Source organism: Pan troglodytes, chromosome 11 (assembly GCF_028858775.2).
Source record: "Pan troglodytes isolate AG18354 chromosome 11, NHGRI_mPanTro3-v2.0_pri, whole genome shotgun sequence".
Taxonomy (NCBI): Eukaryota; Metazoa; Chordata; class Mammalia; order Primates; family Hominidae; genus Pan; species Pan troglodytes.
Window position 1 is genome coordinate 67035072 of NC_072409.2, and position 18562 is coordinate 67053633.

Genomic DNA, 18562 nt, shown 5'->3' on the forward strand with positions numbered 1-18562 from the left:
TTGACCTTTGACTTGGGGTTTTTTTTTGTTTTTTTTTTGAGACGGAGTCTCACTCTGCTGCTTAGGCTGGAGTGCAGTGGTGCCATCTCAGCTCACTGCAACCTCCACCTCCTGGGTTCAAGTGATTCTCCTGCCTCAGTCTCCCGAGCAGCTGGGGTTACAGGTGCCCGCCACCATGCCCGGCTTATTTTTGTATTTTTTTTAGTAGGCATAGGGTTTTACCATGTTGGTCAGGCTGGTCTCGAACTCCCGACCTGAGGAGATCCGCCTGCCTTGGCCTCCCAAAGTGCAGGGATTACAGGCGTGAGCCACCGCACCCAGCCTGACTTGGGGTTTTATATGTTGGCATGATTCTTTCTTGGGGTGGGCTGTCTGCATGCACGGTGGCCTGCTACAACATGTGCAGTGTATTTACTGGAGTTGTATGCATGCTTACTTGAGGTAGTCTTCTCTTACCCGTTGAATGCTTCTAGAAGGTCTTATACCAGTTAAACCACCATTTTGCTGCTTAGTGCTCATGTTTGAGCCCACTCGCCCAACTCCTGAGATCTTATCGGGAAGCTGCTGATCACGCAAGTTTTTTTCTATCTATTGGGAGACTACCTTTCCCTGGCGCTAGCTGGCATCAATTATTATTTTAGAGAAACAATGTAACAGTCACCTGACCATCACCTGATGATTGCCTAACATTCCTGGTGGGGTTGGGGGAGCCCTCTCCTGCCCAGCTCATGTCTGACTAGCTACCCACTATAACAGAGCTAGCATTGTATACAAGTGACAATTGTTCTGCATCTTCAACAGCACTTAATATTATCATTTTTAAAAGTCAGCCATTCTAATAGATGTGTAATGGTATATTACTGTGGTTTTAATTTGCATTTCCCTGATGCAAACTGAGTTTAGCATCCTTTCATGTGCTTATTTGCCATCTATATACCTTCTTTAATAAAGATCTTGTTCAAATGTTTTGCCCATGTTTTTACTTTTATCTTTTCTTACTGTTGAGTTTTGAAAGTTCTTTATATATTCTGGATGTGAGTTCTTTGTTGTATATGTGTTTTGCCCATGTATCCTTCATAGCCTGTGGATTGTCTTTTCATTTGCCTAAAGCTACCTTTTATGAAGCAAAAGATTTTAATTTAAAAAAAAAAAAACATAGAGACAGGGTCTTACTATGTTGCCCAGGCTAATCTCGAACTCCTGGGCTCAAGCAATCCTCCTGCCTTGGCCTCCCAAAGTGCTGAGATTACAGGCGTGAGCCAGGCGTGCCTGGCCCAAGATTTTAATTTTGGTGAAGTCAAACTTATCACTTTTTCTTTCATTGATTGTGCTTTTGTTGTCAAACTGAACAAGTCCTTTCCTAACCCAAGCTCACAAAGGTTTTCTTCTAAAAGTTCTAAGTTTTCCATTTAGATCTGGGCTCCATTTTAAATTAGCTTTTTTTTAATAACATAGGAGGCATAGGTTGAAATGCAATGTTTTTGCTTATGGATGTCTGATTTTTCAGCACCATCAATTGAAAAGATCATCCTTTCTTTGAATTTCCTTTGTCCCTCAGTCAAAATGGGTAGAGTTGATTTGTGTGGATCTGCTTCTGGACTCTACTCTGTTGCATTGATCTGTGTTTGTGATTTCATGTCTCACCAATATCAAACTATCTTGATTACTGCAGCTTATCACAGTAAGTCTCGAAGTCATAAGTATAAATTTATCATCTGTTTTTCTTTTGCAAAATTGTTTTCTCTAATCTCTTTCCTTTGCCCATCATATAACTTGCAGCATCAGCTTATCCATATATACAAAAAATTTCTGATATTTTGCTTGAGACTGTGTTGAACCTATAGATCAATTTGGGGAGAATTGACATGTTAATATTGAGTTTTTCCAATTCATAAACTCACTCTTTTAGTTTTCTTTTAAGACTGAAAAATTGCTAAGAAGAGTGGTGTTGACATGACAGGTTTAAACCAGTGTTTTTGCCTTATGATCCATTAGTTGGCTGGGAAATGAAATTCAGTGAATCAGAGTCATCATTAGAAAATGAAATAGAAGAACCATACCAGAGCATAATGCACATTACAAAGGTGAATACTATTTCATTAAGTTTTCTTTTCCATTTTCTCTAAAGTTATGTAGATGCATGTGTGTGCTAGGTTGCCATGCAAAGTTTGTTTCTTACTCTAAGTCATAGCCTAAAATGTTTTTGATCTTAGATATAATTCTGAAGATAGAGTCACCTTCTGTAGTGAATTTTTTTTCTTTTTGAGACAGTATCTCATTCTGTTGCCCAGGCTGGAGTGCAGTGGCCTGATCTTGGTTCACTGCAGCCTCCACTTCTCCCGGGTTCAGTGATCCTCCCAACTCAGCCTACTGAGCAGCTAAGACCACAGGCATGAGCCACCATGCCCAGCTAGTTTTTTTATTTTTGCCCAGGCTAATCTTGAACTCCTGGCCTCAAGTGATCCTCCCCCCTCGGCCTCCCCCAGTGCTGGGATTACAGACATGAGCCACAGTGTCCATCTGTAAGTTCTTATAATTTGTTGTTGTTGTTGTTATTTATTTCTTATTTCATAATAATAAACTTAAGTCTGCAATCCAGCTGGGCATGGAAGGAAATAAGGAAAATATGGAACCCAAAGGAACTGAAGTGAGAACTCAAAGATTATAGGATACTATGAGCAAATGGGGTGGAAAGGTGCTCTCCTGAGCTACAGAAGGAATGGTCTGGTGGTTAAGATAAAACACAAGTCAAATTTATTAGAGTTGTCCACAGTCAGCAATGGTGATCTTCTTGCTGGTCTTGCCATTCCTGGACCCAAAGCGCTCCATGGCCTCCATGATACTCATGCCTTCTTTCACCTTGCCAAAGACTACATGCTTGCCATCCAACCACTCAGTCTTGGCAGTGCAGATGAAAAACTGAGAGCTATTTGTGTTGAGTCCAACATTTGCCATGGACAAGATGCCAGGACCTGTATGCTTCAGGATGAAGTTCTCATGATCAAATTTCTCCCCATAGAGTGACTTGCTGCCAGTGCCATTATGGTTTGTGAAGTCACCAGCCTGACACATAAACCCTGGAATAATTCTGTGAAAGCAGGAACCCTTATAACCAAATCCTTTCTCTCTAGTGCTCTGAGCATGAAAGTTTCTGCTGTCTTTGGAACTTTGCAAACAGCTCCAAGGAGATTCTGCTTAAAAGCTCGCTGATGATGGCGATGTTGAAGAACATGATGGGGTTGACTATGGCTGGTGGCAGAGGGCTCTGGGAGGCGTCGGTGTCTGCAAAGCCAAATTTGTATTAATTTCATGTTGCCTCAGCATTCATTTTCAATATAAGTTGGAGTCACTCATACTAGAAGCAGGGCTTAGACATCTTTGACACAGATTGCAATTCCTCCAAACTCTACCTCTTCCCAGTTCCTCAAGGTAGGTCAATCCAGATACGCGCTTTATACAACTGCCTCCTGGTGACCACCTTTTTATGGGATGGCTAGATGCAACCTACTTGACTTACCCCACTGACCCCCCACGCCGTGGGTGGACTGCCCAGATATGCCACAGTGATCACCTCTTGGTCACAGTGTGACTTCATGGACCTCGTACCTGCTTGCTATAAACCCACCAATTAGAACTCATCATGGGAAACCTGCTTGTGTAACATGCTGGACCAGAATAAAGGCTTTGCCCCAGAGGTCTCTTTCTCTCTCTCTTGCTATCCCCCTGCTGGTTAAGTGTGCATGTTCCAGACAGCTTTCCCCTTTCTTTTGGCCCTGCAAGGCGTGCTGCCCTCTTCCCTTTGGAATCTGTTAGTAATATACAGCTCCTCTGTGTTTCATCTGACCGACAGAGCCAAACTTAACTTTTGTCCTGGTCAGCATCCTCCTGGAGTCTGGCTGTCTTGGTAGAAAGAAATTGGACACAGTTTACACAAAAGCCACAAGGGCATCTGCCAGTATGAGCAAGTTTCCTGTGGGAGGGACCCCTGCACGTGGGTCAGACACTTAAGCACCAGGATTTGAAAGGGTCCTGTGAAAGGCACAGTATAAACATCCACCACCACCTCCCCTGGAACTCCACCTGGCACCTTCCTCTAGCCCTGCCCTGCCCTGCCCGCCCTATCAAAGCAGGGATAAAGTTTATAGCCACTCTCCTCAGAGAGGCCTCAATACCAAATTAGAGGAAAACATAACACCCTCTATGGTGGGTAGAGACCTAAACAAAATATGGGTCTGTTAGGAAGAGAGGAGTAACAGATGTTGAATACTCAAGCAACAGAGCTTGCTACACCTCCTTTCTGTTTTCTTTCCTCCATGGCGAATTCTTTCTTTCTGTACTTTCAAACTCCAATGGACAAAAATGTGCCATTGTACCCAACTTAAAGGATCATAGACATTCATGCAAACATAAATCTTCTATTGCTGTCAAATTAGGAGGAACTAAAATAAAAAATAACTATTAATCTCTTTTGGAAATATATAATGAAAATAAGGACAGCAATCTATGACAATCACTGCTAGGCCCCCCAAAAAGAAATCAGTTCTACATTTCAGATGGATGTTAACAGACAATTAATTTGACAAAACAGAGGATGTTTCTAATCATCAGTGCAATATCTCCACACTGACACTATTTAAAAATCAAAGCATATTGTATTAGGTTCCTACTAATTCACTGTGTAAGCCATAAGCCAAAGGTAATGAATGTAGTTTTGTGGATTATCAGAAACAAAACCTTTGAAAATAAGAGTGGAATTTTGTTGTCAAATAACGTTTCTTGGCACTTGCCCTGTTAAACCAAGTCCTTAAATCTCCCAAGCAATTTATGGGCTGAGTTTCTATCAACTTAAAATACACAATTTTTGGTACAAGATTCACTTCTAAATATCAGGACACAATGAGATTTCACAAACTTGAGAAACAAAAATTGCATTCTAAAAAGCCTACAACTAAATCTAGAGGTAAATGTTTTCATATGCTCAGTTCAAAGTTCTTAGCGTGTGGTGCTGTGTGATGCCCTGCTTCGTGTTCCCTTTAGTACAAGGATGTCCTGAGTGACCTACCTCGAAGCTTCCCCCGGCATAGGAGTAGACTGGATTTGACTAGACAATTCCTCCATAAACACAATATTAAATCTGTTTCTAATTTGGCCAAAGGTTTCTGCAACAAAAGTCTCTTTTTTCCTTGGTTGTTTTCTTCCCTGGAAAATTCAGGGGACTTACACAAACCACCCCATGGGTACTTCTTTGCATTATGCCTGGTAATTAGGAGCCAATTACTTTTTTTTTTTTTGGCTGAAGATCAGATTACTTATTTGGTAAATATAAAGGCATGTTTGTTTCACATCCATACTAAAAGGTGTTTAAAGAGTTAGGGGGCAGGCATAAAAACCCGAAGCAAAAGAAAACAACTCTAGGATCTACTTTTTAACTCAGAATCAAAATTCCCTTTTTTTTCTTCCAGATTAATTTCTGTGCTAGCTAACTTTTGGAAATTTACACATAAACATTTACTTAATTTTAAGGCCATGCCATAATTTAGTGGACACAGATACTAAGCATTTGCTGTATTTCATAGTAAATCTCCAACGCTTATCATTTCAAATGTTTTTAAACACTAAATAAAAACATAATAAAAGTATAACATGCCTCTCTTCTAGATTGTCCTATATGCTGAGACATCTGAATAACTGCATTGCCTCAGTTACATTTTATAACATCTTCTCCCCAAATAATTTAAACACTCTCCAAACCCCCTCTCCTCCACTGCTGTTTTTCTATCTTGGTAGGAGGTTTGAAGTGTGACCTCAGTGTACTTTGAGCTCAGATCTTAGAGAGACTCTTTCCAGCCCAGTTTCAGGAAGTACCCATGCCTTTGAAATCACAGGATCACAAACACCAATCTGGAATACCATTGATTATCAGGGTTAATGACATTTTTAGAGGTGTTTGAATAACTGAAGGAGGAACTTGGAAACCAGATGAATGGGGGAGGAGGTATAAAGAGTAATAATGGTTGCTTATCATATTCATGGCACCAAATAACATTTTACATACATTATTCCATTTTAATTGTTACCTATGAGGTCGGTATTATTTATTCTGTAAGTATTTTGGAGATTAAGTATATTGACCAACATTATCTCAAATATACTCTTAATCTTCTTGAAAGTAGAGATGTCTTGTTGTTCCTCCTTGTATCTTTGAAATTTAGAACCTTGGCACATAGTAGATTCTCAATACATATTTACTGAATAAATAAACACACGAAAGAATCCAGTGATCAAAGTGAAAGAGCTGGGATTAAAACGTGGGTCTTTAAGGCCTTGCAATCTATTCTCTTATACTCTTTCCACTACATTCCATAGCATCCTCACAGAATAGGAATGGCTGTGTTTCCTGCATGTTAATTTCAGTGCTGAGGACTCCTATTGGCTCTTCTCCCTGTGGGCGTGGCTGGAGAGGCCAATGGGCAGCAACTTGCATCTACAGACTCTCACTTTTGATTTTGTTTAGGGTATCTTCCAGGTGTTTCTTCAGAACGTCTTGAGTTTTTGCCATGTTTGGGTTTTCTATTGTAAGGAAAATACCAAATTGGGCATTGTAGCAGAGGGAAACAAGCTGGTGGTGGGAGTGGATAGAAGAAAATGAAGACGGCTCCAAACCTGGGGAGCGCGCAAGAAGATGACACAAACTTTTGAAATAACATGAACACGTGGGTTTCCTTTTTCTTGTGCAACTGCTATTTGTTAGCAATCCTCTCAATTTGCAGTGAATTGAGGGTGAGGGAAGAGGAGCAAATCACACAGTGCAAATGAAGACATTAACATGCAGATGAGGTGAATCATTCTTTTTTCAAAGCAGAAGATCAGGTCCCATGTAAGCAGAAATAGTAATAATCCTTACAATCAAAGGAAGCAATATTATTTAGGTTATTGATGACAGGGGTTGAGGGGAGGGAAAGATACATGATGTCTTTACTTCTGTCCAAGTCACAAACAGGTAACTTTCTAGTCCTCTGTTCGGAATTCCATGCAGCAGAATGTGGAGATTTCTAGCAATTGGCTGAGATTTCTTTCTAAGGCAAAGCATGAAAGTGAAGTAGAAGGGAAAGTGTGGCAGAGAAGACAAAGCACCAGGGCTTATACAGAGCCCAAGAGGGCTTGAGATTCTGGCTGGAAAACGCCATCCCTATCATGGAGGGAGAAACAAATCCCCGAGTGTGGCTTCTGTACAGGAAGCAAGAGGCTAGTCGCTGGGGAGGAAAGCCAATAAGCCTCAGTGCCAGTAAGTGCTGTGTTTAAATCTTTACTAAATGCAGTCACGTGTTTTAATGTTGGGGATGTGTTCTGAGAAATGCTTCATTCGGGGTTTCTTTGTGGTGTGAACACCATAGAGTGTAACTTACACAAACCAAGATGGTATGGTATGGCCTACTCCACACTTAGGCTATATGGTATCCTAGGCTGCAAAGTTGTATAGCATGTTACTAAACTTAATACTATAGGCAGTTGTAACACAGTGGTGTTTGTGTATCTAAAGATAGAAAAGGTACAGAAAAATATACAAAAGATAAAATATGGTACACCTGGCCAGGCACCATGGCTCATGCCTGTAACCCCAACACTTTGGGAAGCTGAGGCAGGAGGATCATTTGAGGCCAGGAATTCTAACCCAGCTTGGTCAACATAGTGAGACCCTGTCTCTACAAAAGAAAAATTAAAAAATTAGCCTAGTGTGGAGACTGGGCTACTGGGGAGACTGAGGCAGGAGGATTGCTTGAGCCTACGAGTTTGAGGCTGCAGTGAGCCATGATCGTGCTACTGCACCACAGCCTGGGTGACAGAATGAGATCCTGTCTAAAAACAAAAATACACCTGTATAGGATCCTTACCATGAATGGAGCTTGCAGGTCTGGAAGTTGCTGTGGGTGAGTCAGTGAGTAAGTGGTGAATAAATGTGAGTACTGTACACTACTGTAGACTTTATAAACACTGTACACTTAGGCCACATTAAATTCATTAAAATTTTTTTTCTTCAATAATAAATTAACCTCAGCTTACTGTAACATTTTCATTTTATTAACTTTTTAGTTATTTTTAACTTTGTGTGACTCTTTTGTAATGGCACTTAGCTTAAAATACAAATACATTTTACAGCTATACAAAATTTTTTATATCTTTATTCTATACACTTTAAGAATTTTTTTTTTAATTTTTAAATTTATTTTTTAAAAACAAAGACACAGACACACTAGCCTAGGCCTACACAAGGCCAGGATCATCCATATCATTGTTTTCCACCTCCACATCTTATCCCGCTGGAAGGACTTCAGGGGCAATAACACTCATGGAGCTGTCATCTGCTATGAAAAGAATACCTTCTTCTGGAATACCTCCTGCAGGACCTGCCTGAGGTTATTTTACAGTCAACTTTTAAAAAAATATGTAAGTAGAAGTAGTACACTCTAAAATAATGATTAAAAGTATAGTATAGTAAATACATAAACCAGTAACATAGACATTTACTATCATTATCAAGTATCATGTACTGTATATCATTGTATGTGCTATACTTATTTTTTTTCTTTGAGATGGAGTCTTGTTGTATTGTCCAGGCTGGAGTGCAGTGGCACGACGTACTATACTTTTATAAGACTAGCAGCACAGTAGGTTTGTTTACACCAGCATCATCACAAACATGTGAATAATGCATTGCACTACAATATTATAAAGGCCACAACATCACTAGGTGACAGGACCTTTTCAGCTCCATTAAAATCTTATGGGACCATGTTGTACATGTTGTCTGTCATTGACTGAAACATTGTGTACTTGTTTTGTGGTTCGAGTAAGTCCCTTAACATCTCCAACCCATCATTACTAATTTTGTGCTTGCTATGGTTTGAATGTCCCCTCCAACACTCGTGTTGACATTTAATTGTCATTGCGACGGTATTAAGAGGTAGAACCTTTAGGAGGTGATTAGGTCATAGTTACATAGCCTTCATGAATGAATTAATGCCATTATTGCAGGAGAAGGTTAGTTATTATTGGAGTGGGATTTTGATAAAAGGATAACTTTGGCCCAATTTCCTATCTCTGTCTTTTTTTTTTTTTTTTTTTTTTTTGACAGAGTCTCTCCCTGTTGCCTAGGCTGGAGTGCAGTGGCGCAATCTCAGCTCACCGCAACCTCCAACTCCTAGGTTCCAGCAATTCTTGTGCTCAGCCTCCCAAGTAGCTGGGACTACAGGCGCATGCCACCATACCTGGCTAATTTTTTATATTTTTAGTAGAGATGGGTTTCGCCATGTTGATTGTACTGTTCTAGGTTGGTCTTGAACTCCTGAGCTCAGGCAATATGCCCACCTCAGCCTCCCAAAGTGCTAGGATTACAGGCATGAGCCATCGCACCCAGCCCCTATCTCTGTCTTGAGTTCTCAATTTTACCTTCGGCCGTGAGAAAACACAGAACAAAGGCTCTCACCAGATGCCAGTACCAGGCCCTTGGACTTCCCAGCCTTCAGAACCACAAGCCAAATAAATTTCTACTGTTAATAAACTGGGTATTCTGTTATAGCAGTAGAAAACAAACTAAGACTGTGCTCCAGAAAAACAGTATAAGATGTGCTCTCAACTGACATTGTCATCCATGTGGCTTATACGGATGATGCATGCTCATTGTCCCTTTCTATTTTATAGAGTTAGTCTCACTAAATATGTGCTCTGCTCTGGTGTTTCCCTGCTGCTGAAGCAGTGTGTGTGTGTGAAGTCAAGAAGCACATGAGTACATTTTTTAATTGCACAATTAAAGAAATCATTATTTAAAATATTTCTCCTTTTAATTTTAGTTCCTCAGAAGACATTGCTTTAGTCTCCCCTCTTGAATTACTTCTTTTCCTGTGAAACTAAATTTCTTCCTCTATATAATGGGGAATAAATAATTGTTAGCTTGCTTGATACATATTACCTTCTAATAATCAGTAGCTATAATAATAATAATGACAATGACAATATGGGTTTTGTGAGGCTGAAGCCTTTCAAAAACAGAACATACAGAATTGACAGGTGCTGCTGCTTTCTGCAGAACAGAGAAATTTTTCCTCTTGGACAGAAGAACTGAAAGCTGACTTGTCTTCCATAAAAACTGTGCTGTTAATGACTTCTCAGCAAAATGGTTTTACCAGGTTATGAACAATTTCTTTTTCTGAATATAATAAGTTTTCACCCCAAACACAATAACTATATACTCAATGAGAACTGTTAGTTTGCCATTATGGTTTTAGACAGACACACTCATTAATTCACTTGACACAACAATTTCTAGTCAGATAACATCACTGTGCACCCTGTTTGAACAAACCTACACATTTTGCTTTGCTTAAGTGAGCCAAACAAGAAGAATGAATGGGTGGTATCTTCTAGGATTCTTCAGACTTGTTATTCATGTATATTATTACTTTGTGTTTCAGAGTAATCTTGCATTTAGCCTTTCTTTGGTTCTAAATGTGTTATTCTCTGATATTATCTTTTTTAAAGATAATATTTATATTTAGATAACCATGAGCCATAAGAGGTTGAAAAATATGTGAAAAAATTGCTTGAAAAAATGCACATACCAGTGACTTTCACCCACCCTCCTCTGCCACTCACCACCTGTTCCCAAGATTTTTCTTCATTAATTTGCATTTGATGTATAGTCTGTATTTATTTACTTTCCATTTATGCTCTATTACTTATTTAAACTTGCTTTCAATGGTCAGTTGATGTGTTTTCTATCTCTGGAAATTGCTTAGGTATCTTGCTTTGGTCGAGATAGAACACGTCGTAATTTTCCAATTACAGTTCATGGAAATATTTTTCATATAATGGCTCTCCAGAGCATCAGGGTTTATACGAATGAGTTAAAGTCATTAAGTGAAGGATAGGTTAGAGAGTTAAACACTCTCTATAATGTGATATGTTCCATCAACTCCAAGAGCTGAAAGCCTTGGGGAAGGGAGAAAAGAGAAAGAACACATAATTGTCTCTTGACCTTGGGTCAAGACACCACACTCTGGTATTCCTCTTACCTCTTCACATTCCAATTCTTCTCAGTCTCTCATACTGTCTCTTCCTGCCTTTCATGACTTCAAAATATGAGAGCCCCAGGCAGTGGTGTGCTGGTAAATATTTGATAACTGTTTCTATTGGAAGGAGGGGGACCATGATGTGTAGTGTTTGCCAATTTTCATGGTTCAATCATGTCCACTATGGCTGATTCCAAGCTATTAGCATGATGTCACTGAATGGGGAGTTGAGAAGAGATGTGTTCAATTAGAGGGGCTGATTACTAAACCCTAGGGTCAGTGGTGAGCCAGCTCCAACTCACCACTAGCCTTAGGGTTTAGTAATCAACCCCACCTTTTAAAAAAAATTTATAGTCATTCCCTGGGTGATCTCAGCAAATTCCATGGCTTTGAATACCATCCATATGCTGATGAATCCCAAATTAGATCTTATGCCCAATCTATTCCATTTGCACATATTCTTATCCAACTGTCAACTTGACATCTTCATTTGAATGTCTAACAGGCATGTGAAATTTAACAGGAGCAAAACAGATCTCTTAATTTCATCCTTCCTTGCCTTTAAGTCTTCACCATATCTCAGTAAATGGCAATATCATTCACCCATCATTCCATTCTAAACCCTCAGAATTACCTTTGACTCTTGTCTTTCTCTCATACTCCATGCCCCACTCATTAGCAGGTTTTATTAGCTGTGCCTTTAAAATTTGTCTCAACTCACACTGATGCTCAACCACCACCTCCAATCTCTGCCACGTAATCTAAGCACAATTTCTCTCCTGTGATTGCATCCCTGCCTCCATTCTGTTCCTCTATAGTCAATTATTTAAAGCAGCCTAAGTGAGCCTTTAAAATGTAAATCATATCCCATCCCTCCCTTGCTTAACACCCCCCAATTAGCTTTTGATCATATTCAGAATAAAGTTCAAACCCTGCCACCTTCCCTAAGCCTTTACTAGTTCATTGGTTTTGCTAGCTCTCCAGTGTCAGCTCTTTCCACTCTGCCTTTTGCTTACCCTGCTTTAGCAGCACTGATCTGCTTACCATTATCAACACACCAAGCTTGTTCTGGGCTCCAGATATTTGCATTTCTTTACCCTCTGACTGGAAATATTTCCCCAAAGCCTCTGCTGTGGTTTGAATGTCCTTGCCAAAACTCATGTTGAAATTTAACGGCCATTGTAATGAAATTGAGAGGTGGGGACCCTAAGAGGTGATTAGGTCAGGAGGGCTCAGGATTCACATTGTTATCATGGGAGAGGGTGTCTGATACAAAGACTGAGTTCAGACCACTTCCCTCTCTTGTCTAATGCACTTGTTTCTGCCTTTTGCCTTACCACCATGAAATGACCCTCACCAGGTAGCCTGGCAGATGCTGGGGCCATGCCCTTGGACTTCCCAGCACCAAGAACCACAAACCAAACAAACTTAAGAACCATAAGCCAAACAAACTTATCTTGTTTATAAATTACCCAGTCTGTGATATTCTGTTATAGTGCAAAAAATAGACTGAGACATTCTCTATCTCATATCTTCACATCATTCACCCCATTGAGGTTTTTTACTCAAATATTACCTCGTAAGAGAGGCTTTCCTTGACTGCCACATCCCAAAGGGTCCCTGTTGCCCCCCTCTACCATCCCAATACCTCTCTATCTTCTTTCCATGCTTAATTTTCCTTCGTAGCACTTATTTCTATGTGGTTTATATCATTTGTTGATTTTTTTCCATGGGGGCTGGTATTCATCATGTTGAGTGCTAGATTCCTGACACCTATAAAGGTACCTTGCACACAATAGGTGCTTAATACATAATTTGATGAATAAATAAATAAAATGAGAAGTGAAACCATCTACTCCCACACAGCTTACCATCCATATCAGGGGTTGGCAAACTTTTCCTGTAAAGGGCCTGATAGTAACTATTTTAGCCTCTGTGGCCATATGGTCTCTTTCATAACCATTTAACTCTGTGTTTGTAGCATGGAAGCAGTCATAGACAACATTTGAAGGAATGAACATAGGACTGCTCCAATAAAACTATAAAAACAGGGCATGGATGAGATTGGGCCTTTGGGCTATGGTTTGCAAACCCTGGTGTCGGTGAAACTGATTGTACTATTTGGCTTCATGAATATGACCTTATTACTCCTCTGTCTTCATCACCATGATTTTTCCACTCCAGGAACCTCTTGCTCAGAATAACAAAAGTTGCAAATATCTTTGGAAAAATTTATTTGAATGAACATCTTACTGTGGAACCTTTCACTGAATTGTAACAAATGAATTTTCTCTCCAAGACTCTTCAAAATTCCCGTCTCAAAATTCTTGCCTTGCTGTGTCTACCAGTCCTAAACTACTATATCTCAAGCTCCTGCAATGAAAAACTTGCTTTCATCGACACCCTCAAATATCATCAATATTCCAACTTATTTTTCCCCACTCAATGGCAAAGATGGTCAAGGTAGTGATCTCCCTGAGTGCAGTAAGCAATTAACCTCAGTGCTGTGTGCTAGAATTTTCAGAGTCCACCATAGCGAAGGGCTATCCCAGAGGAAGTTATCATGTTGTTTCTGTTGCTTTTGCTATCATGATTGCTTGGCCTCCAAATTAAAGGATATACTAATTCACTCGTTCATTAACAAATATATATGTTGAGAGCTTATTACACACATGTCCTCATGCCAGTTAGTCTTGATAGACATGTATAAGTAAAAACCAGACAACTTTGCTCTGTGGAAATATGATAGAAAAAGATAACCTTTCCTCCAGTGATTAATGACATTTATGTTTACTTTCTTGAACTTTAAAAAATTGTGTCACCAGGGATTTTGACATGGAAAGAAATATTTACTCATTAAAATCGAGAGCTTCTTGGTTTCTTCAGTCTCCTAGGTTCAATAATCCACAAGTCTGCAACTCATAGTGCATATATCCAGGAGTTTTCTGGAGGAATGCCAGGCATGGCTGAAACAGCAATCTTTTGACCGTAACTACTGGGGGGGAAAAGCAGCCCTTGCTGTAATCATCGTTCATAAAAACTCTGGAATTTACTTGCACAAAGAGCTCATTGAGAGCTGACAGTTCTGCTACAGCCATTCCTTTCTTTCCAAGGAGGAAGCATCAGAAAAACGAGTGGCCCAGCTTGTGCCATTTCTGCAAAGGGAGTGTTCAAAAGTCGGCGCCTTGGGTATCAGCAGGCTTGGCTTCCCAAATGGGTGGAGGTAGCAGTGTGGTCCTGGGGAGAGTGCCCGAGACTCGAGTCAGGGCCTAACTCTGCCAACTGAGGTGAGTCACTGAGCCATGCAGGGCCTCTATGTCCTTGTCTTGGAAATGGACATGGGAAAACAGTAGCACCTCATTTACAGGAGGCTCGTGTTAAATCAGCCAAGAAGATGGAGATTAAATTGTTGTATAAGTCAGAATCTCTTTACCAGTGCTAGTCGCTGTTATTATTTCAATAAGGCAGTGGTTAGAGTTGCCATTTTAGCAGTTTTACAAAGGACTTCCCTCTCACCCCACCCTCAAAAGTCTTCCCTGTAGTGCCAGGATTTCTGTCAACAGAAAAGCAATCTTTCTTTATCCTATTTATCCTCTTCTTGTTTGGACTCTTTTAAAATGCAAGCACCTCCCCAAAGGCATAATAAATCAAAGTAATTCATACTAACACAGATGTGGCTTCTTGAATGCTTTGTTTCTCTCAGGAGGGATCAGGTGGTTAAGGATGGATAATGAAGAAAAAAAAGATTACTAAAAAGCTAGGAAAAGTCATTTTAAAAAGGAGGAATGCCCACAGAATAACAGAATTGCCTTAGCCTTGCAGAATTAAAAGATTAATGGTTTTTGAAGTGAAATGTAGGCAGGTTCCTTTTATATAAAATAGAAAAAAATCAAAGCTATAGTGGGAGTCTCAGAGTCTCACCCACCATCTCAGCCTCACGCTGCTCCCTCTACAGCCCACAGGCCTCTCTGTGGAATCCCAGGGCTCTGAGAACAGTTTGAAAACCACTGCTGGCTTACCCTCCACATTGCAGAGGCAAAGTGACCTCCAGGAAGAGAGATGGAAACAGCCACTCTTCTTATCAAGTGCTGGTGGCCCTACATAAGAACAAACTAATAATAATCAACATTTATTGAGATCTTACTAATCCAACGCTCTTTGGCTAAATCATATGCATTATCTGATTTAATCTCCAAAACAACTGTATGGGGTAGGTACTAATTTCCTTCCCATTTTACAGATGAGGAAACTGAGGCTTAGAGAGGGTAGGAAAGTCAGACTGAAGCCAGTTACTCCCTTCTGTCATATTGTTTTTGAAGAAAACTTTTATTTGTCCCTCTCTGCCCCTTGGCACCACAGATGTGATCTAGAATTTCTGTAGAACATATATTTAGATTTCAGTACAAACATACATTGTTTTTAGCCTGGATTGATATTTTAGAAGAGGAAGGAAGAATTTGAATTAAAATAGAAAGTTCTTTTGTGGGTGTAACAAGTGAGTGAGCATACAGGCTTAGGCACATGATGAGGTTCTATTTTCCCCCTATGTTGCCAACTCTGGGTCATTATTATTTTCTTTTCAAACCTAGCTTAAGCTTACTGAGTAAATGAAGAGGGGGAAAGTTGACATACTGCAAATAACAAAATACCCCAATTTAAAATCTGAAATTCATAGCTGGACCTGGTGGCACGTGCCTGTAATTCCAGTTACCCAGGAGGCTAAGGCAGGAGAATCACTTGAACCTGGGAGGTGAAGGTTGCAGTGAGCTGAGATCATGCCACTGCACTCCAGCCTAGGGGACAGAGTGAGACTCTGTCTCAAAAATAAAATGAAATAAAATAAAATAAAATCTGAAATTCCGACGGAAGAATTACTCTGCAAAGCAAAACAACATTAAGTGCTGTTACTGGAAAAAAAGAAAACAAATCTGAAACTAAGCTCATCATGGAAACTTTTAAGTGAACTCTAAAAGAGAGAAAGAGAAGGAAAGAAACCCAATGAATAAGGGCATTCTTCTTCTTTCAGTTTAAATGTGCCAGAGAGAAGTGAAAAATACTTGATTCTCTCACTGGCAGGAACAGATAACCATTTTTGTATTAGTCACCAGCAAAGTCATCATTTACTTGGTTTTAACAGCTTCAGAATTATGAAATAGTAGTATTTCAAGACTCTGAACATTCTGCTTCAAGATGAGCCAGCCTCTCTTAGATATAGAAAGATGAAAAAAATGGGGCAACTGACAGGCAGGCAGCTCATGCTGGTTTTTGAGTTATTTGTCTCATTCTTGTCTATTTGCAAGAGCTTGTTGTATGTTACAGACACTGACCCTTGGCTTTGGCATGATACATTTTTTTGAACTTTTTTTGTCAGTTGATTTTGTACCTGGCACATTTTTCAGATAAGGGATTTGTATCTGTTTATGTTCAAATATTTCTGTTTTTTTTTTTCTCTCAAGTTTCTGGGATTCCAGTCTCTGTTAAGAAGGTATGCCTCATCTCTAGATTGTACATACTCTAGGTTTTCTTACATGATTTTTTTGTTTTAGTTTGCATTTGAGACTTCATTCTTTTCTTTTCTTTTTTAAAATAGAGATAGGATCTAGCTCTGTTGCCCAGGCTAGAGTGCAGTGGCCCAAACATAGCTCACTGCAGCCTCAAACTCCTGGGCTCAAGCAATCCTCCTGTCTCAGAAAGTAGCTGGGACTACAGGCACATGTCACGATGCTTGGCTAAATTTAAATTTTTTTGTAGAGATGGGGGTCTCACTATGCAGCCTGGACTGGTCTTGAACTCCTGGCCTCAAGTAATCCTCCCGCCTCGGCCTCCCAAAGTGCTGGGATTGCAGGCATGAGTCACTGTGCCCAGCTCTGAGCCTTCATTCTTTATGTAATGTATACCATTTTGTATTGTGTGAGACAGAGGTCTACTTTTATTCTCTTTTTGTGACTTGGTAGTTGTGTTAGCATCATTTATTAAGTAACCCATTCTTTTTTCCTTGAGTTGAAATAACACTTTTGTCAAGTGTTAAATTCACACCTGCATGGTGTGGAAGGGACTTGAAAAGGTCCTTCCCTTCTGGGACCCTCACCCCTAGTGGCTTTGATGCCCATCAGAAGATCAGCTGAGGCCAGGCGCGGTGGCTCACGCCTGTAATCCCAGGACTTTGGGAGGCTGAGGCGGGTGGATCACAAGGTCAGGAGATCGAGACCATCCTGGCTAACACGGTGAAACCCCATCTCTACTAAAAATACAGAAAATTAGCCAGCCGTGGTGGCAGGCACCTGTAGTCCCAGCTACTCGGGAGGCTGAGGTAGGAGAATGGCATGAACCCGGGAGGCGGAGCTTGCAGTGAGCCGAGAACACGCCACTGCACTCTAGCCTGGGCGACACAGCGAGACTCCGTCAAAAAAAAAAAATTCACACATATATTGAGATATCTTTCTGGATTCTCTATTCTGTTCTACTAACCTATTTATCCCTCCAAAGTACTATGTAGATTTTATCATAATGCCTTTTAAGGTGCCCTCCCCACTTACTGTTCTTTTCCCTATCTTCTTGGCTATTCTTGGGCATTTATTGTTCCATAACAATATTAAAAATCTTATTGATGTTTGTGTTAGACTGATAATGTGCCCCCCTCAATCCCTATGATATGACCACTTCCCAGTCCATTGAACCTGTGAATGTTACGTTATATGGCAAAAAGGACTTTGTAGATGTGATTAAAGCTAATTATTTTGAGATGGGGATGTGATCCCAAATTATTCCATGGATTCTAAGTAATCACAAAAAATCCTTATAACAGGGACAAGGGGAGTCAGAGGCAGAAGAGAAGGTGTTGTGATGACAGAAGCAGAGATCTGAGTGACTCACTTTGAAGATGGAGGAAGAGGTCACAGGCCAAGTGATACAGATGCCAGGAGAAGCTGAAAACAGGAGGAAATAGATTCTTCCCTCAGAGCTTCTGGAAAAGATCAGTCTTGCTGATACCTCGACTTTAGCCCACTGAAACTGATTTTGAACTTTTGACTTCCAGAACTGTAAGAGAATAATTTTGTGTTATTTCAGTTACTAAGTTAATGGCAATTTGTTATAGCAGGAATAGGAAATTAATACAGTGCTGAAATAGAAGTTATGTTGCATTTATATATTAGTTTCCTGAAAACTGACACTTTTATAGTATTTGTTTTCACATTCAAGAACATAGTTTCCTTTCTTTTGTTCAGACTCTGTTTTACTTTTTTCAATAAAATTGTGTGTGTGTGTGTGTGTGTGTCCCCATATGGGATTTGCTTTTTCTTGCTATATTTATTCTGAAATATTTTATGTTTTACCATTGTTGTGAAGGAAATATTTTTCCATGTTTCTACTTCTATGTACTTATTGTTAAGATATAGAAAAAGCTGACCGGGCACAGTGGCTCACACCTGTAATCCCAGCACTTTGGGAGGCCGAGGCGAGGTCAGTTAGAGACTAGCCTGGCCAACATGGTGAAA

General features: G+C 40.0%; 1 protein-coding gene across 1 annotated transcript; it reads right to left on the reverse strand.

Moving 5' to 3' along the window:
- Positions 1-2690: 2690 nt before the first annotated feature.
- LOC112204384 (peptidyl-prolyl cis-trans isomerase A-like) lies at positions 2691-3155 on the reverse strand. The gene has a single exon (XM_054659342.2). The coding sequence runs from the start codon at positions 3070-3072 to the stop codon at positions 2758-2760; it is 315 nt and encodes a 104-aa protein (XP_054515317.1). The 5' UTR covers positions 3073-3155; the 3' UTR covers positions 2691-2757.
- Positions 3156-18562: the final 15407 nt, after the last annotated feature.